Source organism: Cydia amplana, chromosome 12, assembly GCF_948474715.1.
Source record: "Cydia amplana chromosome 12, ilCydAmpl1.1, whole genome shotgun sequence".
Classification (NCBI taxonomy): domain Eukaryota; kingdom Metazoa; phylum Arthropoda; class Insecta; order Lepidoptera; family Tortricidae; genus Cydia; species Cydia amplana.
In genome coordinates, this window is record NC_086080.1 from 12,493,623 (window position 1) to 12,510,229 (window position 16,607).

General features: G+C 39.2%; 1 protein-coding gene across 1 annotated transcript in view; it reads left to right on the top strand.

Moving 5' to 3' along the window:
• The window catches only part of LOC134653048 (lissencephaly-1 homolog), a 48,285-nt gene that overhangs the window by 15,894 nt on the left and 15,784 nt on the right, over positions 1-16,607 (top strand). The window contains exons 2-3 of the mRNA XM_063508331.1: positions 10,907-11,060; positions 14,028-14,174. Coding sequence (XP_063364401.1) covers positions 10,907-11,060; positions 14,028-14,174 — 301 coding nt within the window. The remainder of the gene's footprint in view (positions 1-10,906; positions 11,061-14,027; positions 14,175-16,607) is intronic.

Sequence of the window (16,607 nt, forward strand, 5' to 3'; positions counted from 1 at the left end):
GCGGTTTTTAATTTTACTACATTGTAATCTAGCAGTAAAGCCTCTTGAGCAAAATGTAAATATGTCTGCTCCGGAATAGTAGCCTCCTCCGACCGCCCCGCCTCCGGCAACCGCGACAAGCCGTCCGCGCAATTATCTGTAGTTTTGACGTATTCTATCTCGTAATCGTACGCGGACAAAATAACGGCCCACCTCTGTATCCTACTAGCCGTCATTTGAGGAATGTCTTTATGTTGGCCAAATATCGAAACCAAAGGTTTATGATCGGTGCGTAATAAAAATTTGCGACCGTACAAATATTGATGAAATTTCTTTAACGCGAATATTATTGCTAACCCTTCGCGATGAATCTGCGAATAATTTTTTTCCGCATCACTAAGTGACCTCGACGCAAACGCAACTGCACGCTCGCGCCCCCTATCGTCGGTTTGTGAAAGTACTGCCCCGACGCCCCTAGGGCTCCCGTCACAAGTGAGCACCAGCGGGAGGTCTGGATCGTAATGGGCCAGTACCTCCGCGCTCGTCAGCAATTTCTTTACTTCCTGGAAAGACCACTCACACTCCCCGTCCCAGTTCCAGATTACATTTTTCCGTAGTAAGTTATACAATGGTGCTAATATGAAACTAATATTTTTGATGAACTTCGCAAAGAAATTGACCATCCCTAGGAAAGAGCGTAACTCGGTCACATTTTGTGGAGCAGCCATTTTCAGAATAGAATTTATTTTTGACTTATCTGCCCTTATCCCGTCTTTGGAGACCACGTACCCCAGATAAGTAACCTCTTGAGTTAAGAAAACGCATTTACTTTTCTTTAACTTTAACCCGTTGTCTAACAAACGTTGTAGAACCAATTCGAGAGAGTGAATATGCTCCGCCTCTGTCTTACCCCCTATTATCACGTCGTCCAAAAATACCTGAACGTTTGGAATGCCCTTTAATAAACCTGTCATTATTCTTTGGAAAATACCTACACTTGATGCCAGTCCATAAACTAAACGATTATACCTGAAGAGGCCTCGATGAGTATTTATTACGGTGTACATCTTAGACTCGTCTAGCTCCACCTGGTTGTATGCTTGCGATAAGTCAATCTTACTAAAATATTTATTACCGTTTAAACCTACTAACACATCGTCAATTTTAGGCAAAGGATAACGATCGATCAGTAAGACGGGGTTCAAAGTAGATTTATAGTCCGCACATAATCTAAGAGTGCCATCAGGCTTAGGAATAGGTACCAGTGGCGAGGCCCAGTCGGAGTGATCCACGGGCTCGATGACGCCCGCGCGCAGCATGGCGTCCAGCTCGGCGTCCACCCGCGCGCACAGCGCGTACGGCAGCGGCCGCGCGCGGCGGAACACCGGCGCCGCCCCCTCGCGCACCGCCAGCGTCGCCCTGCCGCCCGTGTACCGACCCAGACCGCCACTGAACAGCTCCTTATATCTGTCGAGCAAATTCACAATCTTGTCATTTACATGCTTTAATTCCTCTTTTCCCGTTACAAAGTTACAGCTAACTTTAGGAATTGGTATATCCGGAACCTTAATACCTAATTCGGCCAACCATTGCCTCCCTATTAACGAAGTCGTACCGGAATCTATTACAAACAATTGCAAAACTTTCGTTATATTTCCGTATCTGACTATAGGTCTAATCATGCCGAATGGTTTAAATTTATAATTATTGATAAATGTGAAAACAGTATTACCCGATTCTAACTTACAATAATTAAAGAGGTCCTCATACATATTTTTACTTATACAGGCAATAGCGGTTCCCGTATCAATCTCCATAGTAACCAGTTTATTATCTATATACACAGAGACACTTACTGGTTTATAGTCGTTCAAGCACAGATGGTTTAATTCTTGCTCGATGTCATACTCATTCCCGCTGATCTCTGCGTCCTCCATCTGTTGCACATTTCCGAAATGCAGGCCACTTCTCTCCGCCCTTGCCCACTCTGGGCAAACCCGGCGTAAATGCCCCGTGTGCTGGCACTTGCTGCATACAAAGTTCTTATAGCGACAGCTCCCGTAGGCATGGTTTTGAGCGCCACAGGCCCCACAAGACGAATAGCGCTGTTGCGGGCCGACTGTAGGGCCCCCGCCGGGCCGGTTGGCCCTCCCGAATCCCGCCCGCTGCTGGCTGGCCCATGCCGGGCCCGCTCCGCCACCTCCCCGCTTGCGTAGGCCGCTCCCGCCGGCCGGCGCGAGCGCATGCACCGCGGCCGCCTCCCCGCCGCCGCCGCTCCCGCTCCCGCTGACCTCCGACCCCCGTGACCCCTTCGCCTCCACCGCGGCCGAGTCCCGCTCCGCCGCCTCGAGGGCGGTCGCGACCTTCACCGCTCGCGCATAGGTCACGCCGTCACTCTCCGCAAATAGCCGCTGGCGAATAATGTCACTCCTTATTCCACATACGAACTGATCCCGCATGTTGTCATCCAGTTTATCTTCGAACTTGCAATATCTTGACAATTTTTTTAATTCCGCTACATAACCGGCTATAGTTTCATCCGCGCTCTGTCTCCTTTGTCTAAACCGGAACCGCTCTGCCAACGCCGATGGCGCCGGCTGTAAGTGATCACTCATGCACTTTACCGCCTCGTCAAATGTTAACTTTTCAGGTTCTTTCGGGCTGGCCAAATTCACTAATAGTTCATATGCTTCGTCCCCCATAGACGCGATAAGCACTGGTAACTTCATATCGTCCGCCACTTTATTAACCTTTATGTACATTTTGAGCCGATCCACGTACGACGACCACACCCCGCACTTAACGTCGAACACACTTAACTTTCCGATCGACATATTGAACTCCGCTGTTAATTTTATTGTCCGTCGAGAGCTCGAGAGATCACTTATTCAATTGACTCGTCGCCACTGTAAAGTCCCCAGTAAATCCCTCGGGATAATTATATTTGCAGGAGCACAAGAAAACACAGCCGTTAGGAATCTTCATATATTGCAAGAATGACCTTATTTCTACCCGCGCTGTCATACGTTTCTTAAAGTGTAATTATCTACCTACATTACATTTTCCATACACCACACATGGCATAGATTAATTATTTGAGAATTAAATTCCTATTAGGGACTGATTATAGAAAAAGTGTCATGGTGTACCGTTTTTAGGGTTCCGTACCCAAAGGGTAAAAACGGGACCCTATTACTAAGACTCCGCTGTCCGTCCGTCCGTCCGTCTGTCACCAGGCTGTATCTCACGAACCGTGATAGTTAGACAGTTGAAATTTTCACAGATGATGTATTTCTGTTGCCGCTATAACAACAAATACTAAAAACAGAATAAAATAAAGATTAAGTGGGGCTCCCATACAACAAACGTGATTTTTGACCGAAGTTAAGCAACGTCGGGCGGGGTCACTACTTGGATGGGTGACCGCTTTTTTGCTTGTTTTGCTCTATTTTTTGTTGATGGTGCGGAACCCTCCGTGCGCGAGTCCGACTCGCACTTGGCCGGTTTTTTATGTACCTAAGTGTCAAGGAAGCAAGGAAAGTCGAGCTTCGAGGTAGACAATTCGCTACTAGATTTTGCGCATCACGGCTTTAATATTGGGGTCTGAAATAAAAGAGATATCAGCACTGTCAGACGATTACATAATGCTACAAGTGCAAAATCTGGCTTCTAATAGATATCGTTAGCTAATTTGTCGAATTTGAAAACAAACTAAGGCTATCTAGATACAGCAATGTACAGGCAATAATGATAGCTTATATGCCCGTAGGTAGGCTTACTTGGACGTTTTCAAGTTATTACTTGCGCTCGCTTAATTAAACTTGGTTAGTGTGAGTTAATGACACTCATTCCTTAAAGATATCTAGATATATGTATGTATTAGGTATATCCTTTTTCCTTTTTGTCAGATATTACTCGCTCATCAACTACCTTAAGTATAAATAGAAGTAGGATGTACCAGTATGGGGTAAGGGGGTAACAAAACGTCCGTAGGGTAATGCGGAGAGAGGTTTTAAAGCAGACTAGCCGGCAAGAATAAAGCTCTATGGACCCTAATAGCCGATAATCTTCCATTAATAAAGCCTGATTTCAATAAGGATAACAACTCGACAATCTTCATCATATATTAACTTTTTGCACACTCAATTTGATATTTTTATATCAGGTTTGACTTAGCATCTCATACTCAAGATTTACGCTATACGAGTTTAGTCGCTGACCTCATCGACATACAGCTTGACAAAGTGACGTCAGATGATGTCATGCGATCGATACACTGAAGAAACTAATTACTTAGACAGGTACAACCTGCATGAAAATAGCCGTACTACGCGTAATATTAAGTTATTTAATCGTAAACTGATCAATGTCACTTGTTTTGCATTCGCAGTGCATTTAGTTGTTCCCGAAACTACAACTGTCTATTGCCATCAACGTGCTGTTTTAGTGTGGTACCTGTGTCGGCTAATAGTTACCTGTACCTTCGTAATTTTCCTATATTAAGCGCAAGTCAAAAAAGACAAATACCCTGTTTTAGCCATCACCAGTAAGGCGGAAAATGGCGACATGTTAGCGCATAATATATGCTGAAGCTTGCCCAGCAGTAGGTCAAGATGAAATAAGTCTTACAATAAAAAGGTTAAGATTAAAAATTTAATAAGTAACTGTTAAGTTAATAAGTAATAAGTAACGGAATACAAAAAGCGGAATCATCCCATTACCAATGTGTCCCTATTCCCCCTGTTTCCCCTGTGTCCCTATTTAATCGAAGACGCGTAGCTCACAAACAGGAAGACACGTGGAACGTAAACTATCGGAATTTCCTCGTAGACTCGCAGTGACATAGTTTCTATAATTCCGGATACGGCCCATTACACGGCAAGGGCGGCTTATCGAATTGGCACAAGTTCAGCATGTGTTCCTAAAGTTGTTGTCACTAACTATAGTTAGTTAGTGGAGCTCCGTGACGCTAATGGAGTTTATGCTGTATCACGAATGTTAAGATAATGTTATGGTATATTCTGTCATTTTGGTTATGCACTTAGTATCAATATCATATACACACAAGAAAACTAAGCAGTTTATCCTATTCAATGTCGAACACAGTAAACAATTCATTACATACAACTGTCACAAGATCTGTATTTATCTGTCGATATTTTTATATTTTGATAGACATTATATTCCAAATTCCAATCCTATGTTAGTAAATCTGCGGTAATCTAATTTAAAAACAATATAATTACACCCCAGGCCAAAAGTATGAAAACAAACTTATATGACAATAAAAAACTGTAATTTTCATTTTATTCTATTTATTGACAATTCAAAAACAAAAGAGTAAAATGATAATAGCACATTTTAAAAGTAAATTACTTATAATATTCTTTAATAAAACTGTAAATTCAACCTTTCGTAGAAAACAATTAAGAAGGTTGATTTGTATGTTCTCTCAAATTTATATTTTTTTCGCATATATTAGAATGTTTTAATACTTTGGGTGCTGTTTTAATCTTATAAAACTGCCTAAAGTAATTTTTGCGTTACCAATACACAATAATGATAATGGAAATATTAAAAATTAAGAAAAATAACTTTATTTCCATACTTTTGGCCTGGGGTGTATAATCCACGATGCTTATTTATGTTTTTTTTTGACAATTGCAGTTTGTGAGTAGCGTCCGACCGAAACATGTTTTTTTGCCGAAATCGAAACCGAAAGCGAAGGTTCGGCTTTGGCTCTAGTTTCGACCGAAACCGAAACTTTTATAGACTTATTAAAATCGTTGAAAAAATGTCATTAAACTGCTTTTATACACTTATTAATACTGTGTTGACATTGCGTCGACCGTCCAGTGGCGCCCTCATTAGGGGAATTGTGTTTTCTAATAAACCAATCAATTTCTGTATACATAGGTAAATATTGATATCCTACTTGTTCCCCAAGTTTTCGTCTTTGTAACATAGTTTAGTTTCATAGTACGAAGTACCATTTCGTAAGTTTCGGCCCGGCCGAAAGGTTCGGGCGTGTTTTCGCCGAAACCGAAACAAATACGGCCGAATCATGATTATATGGCCGAAAATGGCCGAAACCGAATCTTCGGTCGGACACTATTTGTGAGGTACCAATATCCACTTAACCTAAGTAGGTCCTTATTTGTAAGCATTATCATGAGCCAAGGCAATGTCTTCTAACTTAAATAAAATACATTTCACCAGTTACCTACTTAACTAGGTGCACTTTCTCATCTAGCTCTCGCTTCATTTGGTTTTCGATTCAAAATATGTCTGATTAGCGTCAGGTTATCTAATATATTAGCGCAAAAGCTTGTTTGGACTACTAACCTATATACTACAGATTAAGTAATACTATGGCAGATACACTTTGCGATAAAAATATCTAAAATTATTATAAAAACGATGTTGCAGATGAAGATGATATCAAATAAATAATTAAATATATAAAATTTTAACCTTTCCCGTTATACGCAATGTGCATTTTTAGTCAATAGCATACGTAACGGTATCTTTGTTTATGATGACCGTTATTAGGGATAAGCTTGAGCGAATGTTTGACGCAGTCCCTACAACAGAAAAGTTATTTCGCTGGTAAGTTGATAATATTACTGAGATATGCATTTTAACTGAGTTGATAATTTTTTAATTTGATTTAAACGTTCCTTTTGCTTGCAAGTATTCACTGAGTAAGTGATTTAATCCATGTTACTAATCGTAGTAGTAAGTCAGGAGTTAGCAGGAAATGTAGATGCCGAACATTTCCGCGAGATTACGGTGACACACGAGCCGCCCGCGGCCGAGTTTTGCGTGTTAAATGGCAGCCTCTTACCGTAACCGGCCCTGATAAACTGTTCCTATACGTCTTTACTGTGCCATAAACTTGCTCAACGATGCCTTCTTGAGTGGCTTGAAAAACAAGTTGAGCAATTTTAAGGTAATATTTTACTTAAAATACTTGTAAAAATATCTAACACAGGAGCAAAAATATCTGATAAAATGTCTCCTGAAGTCTGCTACGGGTAGGCGGAGAGAATTAGAAATGTAACCTAGGTTACGTAACGTATCTACGTTACAAGTCAGGAGTGTCGTATAGTCGTTATTGGAGGTAACAGTACCCAACTAGTACTTTTATTAGACCTTACCGCTTTCACGTAATAACTCGTAGGTGTCAGTTTCTCTGCGTTTTTCGCACCTTCACTTCGATATGGCAAAACCTTGTCTGGAGTACCAAACAACTGCCTACGTCATCAACACTGTTATCGGACAATTCATAAAAGTTAAAGCAAAGACATAAGGTCCACCAACACCGATGGAATAAATAGTTAAGAGTGTAGCTGTTATTAGTTACGAGTCTCATATCAAAGCTAGTTGAGAAAAATATTTCCTTGTTACGTGAGTTTTACCTGTCGGTTTGTTGTCATTGGCTGCCTAATAAGGAGTTCCGACTGCAGTCCTCTCGGGACAACGCGTATCTATTACTACGGCCACACTATGTTCCTCGCGACGCTCCACACTTCGTATCATATTGCCGGCCCTTTGACTCGCCCTCAAAAACCGACAAAATAGGGATCGGCATGACGAGCAAGACGAGCTTGGCTACACTACGTATCTGCCTACTTCCCTTGCCACTCGTCGAGTATGTTGCCGAGGTATATTGGTTATGTGCGAAATGTTGGGCGAGGAAAATCAATCACAGGAGACGCTGTTGCATAACTGGACCGATTTTATATGACATTGCTTATCATATTTCATAATTGATCCTAAAAGCGCTCGCCGGAGTCACACGTGCACATACTATATAGATATCAGGTTAAATCTTGCAGATATCAAGATCAACAGACCATTGAAGAAATATAACAAAGCGTATAAGTAGGTACTTATTAGCTACTGTAAATGTTCGCCGAAATCTAACTAAATCAACCGGGCTTTACCTTATAGTAACCTAAAACTCCTAAAACCCAATTACGTACACACACACTACCCCGACCGAGTCGTTTGTTCCAAATCCCCCAAATATGGGCCCCTCGTGTCATAATGGCATTAACAGTTTCAGATTTCGTAATATCTGCTTAAATTTTAAGGAAATCCTGTGCTCATAAGTAATAAGCTTAGCAGCTGTTGAGTTTCCGTGAAGACGGTCTTCGTTCGTTTTTTGCCACTTTACTATAGCGCACGTTTTGGTAACCACCTTGAAATGAGTCGGTTACATCCGTTTCTCGTATGTTTAATTAGCGGCTTAAAACATCTTGTCTTCGAGAATTTTTAAAGAGATCTGTTGAGTATGAACATAATAAAATGTTGTAAGTGGCATAAATTCCGTAGCCTGAAAAGTACCTTAAACGTTAATAAAACTTTAGGCGGACACACGAGTTTATGTAATTGTAGTATTAACTATGTATTAGTCTTAATTATAGTTTTAAAATGTTCATATACATACATATGGCATTACATGTAGAGTCTCAATGCATTGGAACAAAATTTCCTTCTACTGAAACACATTTTCTTGTTAAAAAAATACGAGGGGCGTTCAAAATATTCTCGGTATTGATATCTTACGACCTCTTCTAAAATTTCTTTCGTTACTGGCCGCTAAGGTTTATTCATTGACATTAAAAAAAAGTATAATTCGAACCGAGATAGTCTTTTGTTTTTCTGCAATTGCTGAACAAACATGAACATCATGTGCGAATTGACAATGTTAACTAAATTAGAACATCGATGCGTGATAAAATTCTTGACAAAACAGGGTAAAAATCAAAAAACCATAAAAGAGGAAATGGATTGTGTTTACCGTGAGTCTGCTCCTTCTTTATCTACCATTCAAAAGTGGTCAAGCGAGTTTAAACGCGGAAGGGAGAGTATTGAAGATGACCCTAGACCTGGCCGGCCTGTAGTAGCTACTTCACAAGAAAATATTGATAAAGTGGAAAAACTTATATTGGAAGTAGGGCTTGCAATTCGAATATTCGAATATTCGAATTTGTCGAATATTCGACCTGTTTTGATATTCGAATATTCGGCCGCTCAGGTTTCGAATATTCGAATATTTTTTATTACTATAAAAAAATCTATGTCATCCGCTGTAGTTACAGTTTCTGTGTGTTTTACGGGTATTTACAGTGAATGAGGAACGGTAGGTACCCAAATACGAAGGAAATAATATTTTTACTGTATTCCTCTCGATAGACTTCGTGAATACAGTGAAACCTAACTCAATTTAAAAGAAAACGAAATCAAAAAGTATGTTATTTTTACGGTGCGTAAGTTTTAAGTTAAAGGGTCATTCTGTATATTCAGTACAAGCGTACGTTAAGCAAATTTTTGAAGTCTAAACCTTGCCACTTATCGCAATTCTCAAATTTAATCATACCAAACCTGCCCAACTTGGTAATCTAACCATGCACCTTTAGCTGACGAATAATCCACCCAGTACTCTCTCAACTAACTTTTCCCCTTAAATATTCCAATATTATTATAATTAGCCGGCCATTAGGAATAATAACTTGCCAAAACAAATAAAGTCAATAAAGATTCAAAATACAATGAAATTAAAGGCTTTTTTACAGGCCTCTGAGTGACAAGTTAATTTAAATCGGAAAATAATTACCTACTAAAAAAATATCTTACATACCTAGGTGTTTGGACGGTTAAAGTTATATTATTTCACGCAACGACGCATTTATAATAAGTTTTATCAAGAAATATTAAATACGTCTAATTTTGGCGTTTTACTTGTTTTTATAAATGTGGGCATCTTATAAATAGTAGGATGATAAAATCTAGTCAATTAAGTGGGTTTCTGCCAAATATCCTTAGTTTTAGCAATATGTGAAAAAAGCTTTTGAATAAAACGATAATAAACCGATTTCTCGTTCCTTTTCTTATTTTTTATAATATTCGAATAATTATTCGAATATTCGAATACGTCGTCAGAAAAAGTCGAATATTCGAATATCTGAAAGTTTCGAATATTTGCAAGCCCTAATTGGAAGATGGTCGAGTGAAGGTAAAATCTATAGCACAAGTAACCAATCTCTCTATTGGTACCGTACATGATATTATACATGACCATCTTAATATGTCAAAAGTAAGTGCAAGATGGGTTCCGCGAATGCTGACTCGGCTTCAAAAAGACATGCGTGTAGCTTGTTGTTCCGATTTTATTGACCTGTGCGGTGAAAATCCTGATGAGGTGCTGCAAAGAATAGTTACTGGAGATGAAACCTGGGTTCATCATTATGACCCAGAGAGTAAACAAGAGTCCATGCAGTGGCACATTAAGGGTTCAGCTCATCCCAAGAAGTTCAAGGTCATCCCTTCAGCTGGCAAGGTCATGGCCACGATATTTTGGGATTGTGAAGGAGTATTACTAATCGATTATAAAGAAAAAGGTGTAAATATCACAGGACAGTACTACGCTAACATTCTACGTCAATTAAAGGATGTAATTAAAGAAAAGAGGCGAGGAAAGTTAACCAAAGGTATTCTGCTTCTGCATGACAACGCCCCCGTCCATACTGCTCATATTGCCAAGGCAGCTATTGTTGAATGTGGGTTTAAAACTGTTACTCACCCACCGTATAGTCCGGACTTAGCCCCCAGCGACTTCTTTTTGCTCCCCAATCTTAAAAAGGATCTGCGTGGAAATAAATTTTCTGACGATGAAGCATTGAAGGCGGCAGTGGAGGAGCATTTTTACACGAAAGATAAAAAATATTTTTACGAGGGATTAAAAAAAATAATTGATCGATCTTTTAAGTGTATGAACATAGGGGGGGAGTATATTAAAAAATAAAAATATCAAACTTTTCGTACTTGTTTGTTTTCATTCTCATACCGAGAATATTTTGAACACCCCTCGTATGTATCTAAACTACTGTATACCTATAGTATGAAAATATTGTTACAGGAACAAAGCGATCGCCGACTACTTAGGCAGCAATGGCTACACGGACGCGCTGGAAGCGTTCAAGAAGGAGGCCGACATGAGCGGCGAGATGGATCGCAAGTTCGGCGGCCTGCTCGAGAAGAAGTGGACGTCCGTCATCCGGCTGCAGAAGAAGGTAAACATACAGGGACAGAGCCGTCGGTTGCCGACTACAGGCAGTGATGGCTACACGGACGCGCTGGAAGCGTTCAAGAAGGAGGCCGACATGAGCGGCGAGATGGATCGCAAGTTCGGCGGCCTGCTCGAGAAGAAGTGGACGTCCGTCATCCGGCTGCAGAAGAAGGTAAATATACAGGGACAGAGCCATCGCCGACTGCAGGCAGCAATGGCTACACGGACGTGCTGGAAGCGTTCAAGAAGGAGGCCGACATGAGCGGCGAGATGGATCGCAAGTTCGGCGGCCTGCTCGAGAAGAAGTGGACGTCCGTCATCCGGCTGCAGAAGAAGGTAAACATACAGGGAGAGAGCCGTCGCCGACTACTGGCAGTGATGGCTACACGGATGGTGCAAGATGTGCAGGATTACTTCAAAGCCGCTGTGTGTTAAAGTGTGTTTAATTATCTTATGAAAGAAAGCTAACAATGGGTGAACATAATATAACTACATTAAGAAGTAATCAATTTTGCAACGACATATACATAATTAGGTTTATACATTTAAATACCTCTACAGAAAACACCGATGCAACTGGAGAATGTTCTTAATGGACTTAGATATTTAACTTATGTAATCGTGAATGTGGAGTGCTCTTAATTATTTAACATTCCAGTATTTCCAGTCTCGTTTCCACTTGAAATAATCCGTATCTGGTCAATTGGTTTATAATGTCACATCGGGCCGAAGAATTTCCGGTTTCATATCGCCTTAAGGATAACGAAAGTTATAAGTGTTATGGCGTTGTTCTCGTAATCAATTCAATTCGATCGAGTTTGACACCCTGACCGTCGCAACACTCCACTTAATTGACCGACACGATAATTATATGAATTTAGGTTACATGGTGTCTGATTACAGTATATATGTATAACGTTAAACATCGCTAGATCGCTACTAAGAGTACGCCACAACCGCGTACTTCGGAAAATCAAAATTCGCGATGCACGTTTCTATAACTTTTGTTAAATTCTATATATCTATAATATATGTAGCGGTAGATCATCTTTCATCATTATAATAAATATTATAATTAATAAAGTTCGCAAAGTGCGATGGCTTTATGACTTCATTAGGATTTTATTATGCTTACTCTTGCGAATCATATAGTTTCTCTTTCACATATCAAGATTACCTTTGTTGAACGAGTAATTTACTAGCACAGCCTTGCATAACTCTGTAATTGATATCTATATAATCACATCACGAGGAGATGATGGATTACACAAATTAGATGGTTCCATGAACATAATTCGGCGTGAACTTTTCGCAACTTGAATGACAAAGCGTTTGCCGAAGTCCTATTGTACCGTGTAATAGTTGTAACGGCTTTCAATAGCTAGTCATGACATCTCTGCTTGTAAGCAATCCATCGATCTTTGTCGTGGACGTTTCTAGGTCGGTTGGAACTATTTTCCCTCAAACCGGTCGATGCTATTGCTCCGAAAATAATGTCGTGGATCTAAACAAACAGTCAAGGAGATGAAATGTGTTCGTTTTAATGGGAACCTTGCCCCATTTAACCTATGTACAGTCAGCAGCAGAAGTTGCTAAGCGGCCCAGGTGTTCAAAATGATCTTGACGCGACTTTATTGTTAAGAGAATAAGAGCGTGTCAAGGTCATTTTGAACACCTCACCCGCTTAGCTACTTCTGCTGCTGACTGTACAAGGTTTTAATTAAACGCGTATGTGTCGCTCTGAGATAAACAGACCCTCTTTGCCGGTTGTCGGTATAAGAAATCATCCTTTATTTATAATTGTCAATGTTGTACCATATTACACAAGCATATGAGATAGAATTATGAAATAAATGGAACTGTTGCATCAAAACAGCAATAAATTAGTCCTTATATTTGTAATAAATAAAAAGCACGCTCTTATCTTGAACGCAAAACAATATCCTTGCATAAAACAACAATCCTTGTTTGTAAGTGCTGTGTAAAGTAACTATACTCCATTCATTAACTAATCAGTGTATTCGACTCGCGTTATTCGTCTTTATTTGACGTAGGTAAAGATACTTTCTAGATTACCTTGATTATTGAGGCAGAAAATTTTGAATATCTGGCATGACGCTATGACTTCTTTAAAACCTTAATGCAGAGAATAGGAATGAAAAACCCAAGCGCAGTTTAATTACTCTAGTGAAGGAGAGAGTTTTTATACGTCTAATGTAGATACATTATCTACCAATAAGTATAAAGCTTCATGTTCTTGGGAAAATACTTCTGCTGAGTAATTCTATCATTAATGTTGATGGTGACATTGGTGACCTTTGACAGAGCTAAATGTTTTCACACGAAGAATTATCAACACGGTGGTCTCGAACGCTGAGAATCCGTACAAGCCTCAAGCTATGTGACGCAGATTCGCTACGTTATTAGATTGTTTATCTATAACGTTACGTGCCGGAGCTTCGGGGGGCGAGCGTCGGCCAGGGGCCCACTTGTACACAGCAATAACGTGTAATGTAAACTTTTTGGGCGTTTACACTTTGCTTCATGTCATGACGGGTGGATGAAATTCGAACTGGGTTTATGTATGACACGCGACTCATTATGACGCAATACGCTTTAGATTTGTTTTCTACACAAGGTGCTGTCTGCGGAAAAGATAATGATAAAACAAATATCTACAGGAGACACCTGTTTATATACGGAATATTTTCGTCTTGTTCCTTATAAATGTAGCCCTTCGATTCGTAGCTAATAAGCTGTCAGAGTAGGTACAAAAACACAGTTAATTAGTTTTATAAAGCGAAGTCCCTACGCTTTAAAGTTTATGGTATAATATCATCATCAAATCATCATTTACAGAATATCTTATCCTTATTCTTTTTAAATGCTATTGACGCACTTTTTTTCTTTCACGTCCCTTTGCTAATGTATTTACAAGTTAAATATGCATTGATTTATTTGTTTGTGGCAGGTGATGGAACTGGAGTCGAAGCTGTCTGAGGCGCAGAAGGAATTCATTGAGGGCGCACCGACACGTGCCAAGCGCACCCCCGCCGAGTGGATCCCGCGCCCACCCGAGAAGTTCTGTCTCACCGGTCACCGCGCCACCATTACCAAGGTATTCCTCACATTTTGTTGAGACAATTGACACATTACGAACTTCATCTGAGTACAGGACAATCCTGCGCCCTCCCAAGAAGTTCAGCCTCAGTGGCCAACGCATTACCATCACTAAGGCATACACCAAAACGCGATTGCTATTGTTTTTTTGGTCATATTACGAGCCTCCGATCCGGCAAGCTGCCTTGACCTAAAAATATATTTGCACGTCCTAATCTAGAACTTGCCTGGTTCGTAGTTATCGGAAATACGTCGGAAGAGATTTTCACATTTGCATACTTGCTGCTCACACAATGAACGAGGAAATCTAGCGTTATGTGCGAAAGAAAAGGTATCGAGAGCTAGGCTAGACCTAAAGCGGGTGATACCAGGGTATGTTTACATTGACCATAGTCATTTTCTAATCCAGAAGCTCTGTAACTGTTACATTTACGTAACCAACCGTATATGATCAACCAAACATTGCTGTATATAAAACAGACAAATGTAAGCTTGTAATAATCACATCACTTCACGTGATGTAATCATAAATGTCCTCATAAAAATTAATTGTTGTCTACCTCTGATCTATGTTACGACTGTTGTGCAATGAGTAATTAATTATATTTATCTTCAGTGAATATTTCCTTTCAATGTTTACCCCCGGGTTTCTCAGACTTGATATCAAAATTCAAGTAATAAAAACATTGTCTTTGAAAGTCTGTGTTCAACGTTTCGCTAATACATAAATAAAGTTCGACGTGTTACTTGTTGCGAAGGCGATCGACAAATACCTTTGTACAGTTTGTACAATATCCCAAAAAGCATGTTGCATCCTCGCGGCAAGACTACGTCGGCCGAGAATACATACGTTTGTGCCATACGCCACTTACATTGGTTTACAGGAGAGCGAAAAGAAGCAAACAAAAATATTACTCGAAAAGTTTTACATTTGGGAAATATTGAACTTATTTATCATTTAGGCACATATGTTTACTATTTCTAGAACTATACAAATATTGTGAATATAGTGGTAATCATGAAATAAAAGCATTTTTATTATTGCCATATCCGTTTCTGAAGAGTAAATGTTAAACGTACAATGTATGATATGACACAAAAGTTGTGGATATGTCACGCTTTTGTGGTAATTTTCCGTTAATAAAGTGTAAATATCCCATAGTAAAATGCGGATATGACACAACATTTTTCAAAAACCGATTAGTATCAATTATAGCATATTTTTTTGTTATTTTTGAAATCATTGATAAACGATTTTGCTCAAAAATGGATATGGCACAAACGTATTCTCAGCCTAATGAGCACTAGGTATTCATTAGATCGTGGTACTAAAAGCTTTTATTTAACCTTACCGCTCAGTCTGTGTTGTCACTGTGTTGTGAAATCTCGGAAAGGTTTCGTACATTTGACGGCGTATTTATAAAAATAAATTAAATTGTATAAAAATGCACAAATATTAGTGACTTTGTCGAGACAACGTACGTTAGCATTATTTTCATTCTCAGATTTGGTAAGATTTCAAAAGTGTGCCATGCCATTTTTGGTAGGTAGATATAGATAACACTAAGAGCGGAAACATATTTAAATCTTGATCATAATGTTGAAATTGTGTCACAAACATTATAATCCATATTGTTCAAGAAACCTGATCTGAATATACAAATACTTTTCTTGTTCAGATGAACAATTGCATAGAAAGTAAGACATATGAAAGTTACTCATTATTCCATTATGCGCTTATGATATATGTGAGATCAAATCACATAATAGTGTGTCATTGTTCAAGTCAACATCAATATATCAATAGGTTTTCTGAGTGTAACATAAATAAATACATCTAAACATTTGACTAAAGTGTAACCTGAAAAATATGTGTAGTCAGACTAGTCAGTGAGATGACCTTTGTCGTAATATTTGACCATCCGATCATCCCACACACTCTTATGTTGTCAGTCATGGGCGTTATGGCACTTATGGCGTGACCGCATAATGTTGTTATTTAACTTGACCCAATGTTGAGAACTTGTCAAAAAAGAGACTATCACACTTTAATTAATGGTCGGAAAATGTATGTTAGGATTGTTTAGGCGCAATCGACTGTAGTTAAAATTAAGATACCAATATCTGGGAGACATATAAAATCTCAAAAATTAGCGTTTTCCCAGAGATAAGATTTTTGGGCCCCGAAAACCCCCATATACCAAAAGTTTCATCGAAATCGTTAGAGCCGTTTCCGAGATCCCCAAAATATATACCTATATATAAATAAATAAATATGCAAGAATTGCCCGTTTAAAGGTATTATATTAAGATACCATTAATAATATGAAATAGGTATTAGGAATAAGAGTGAGTGACAATTCGAAAGTAATTCATAGATATAAATTAAAATACGTTTAGAACAAATTAACTATAACGCTAATATTGTTAT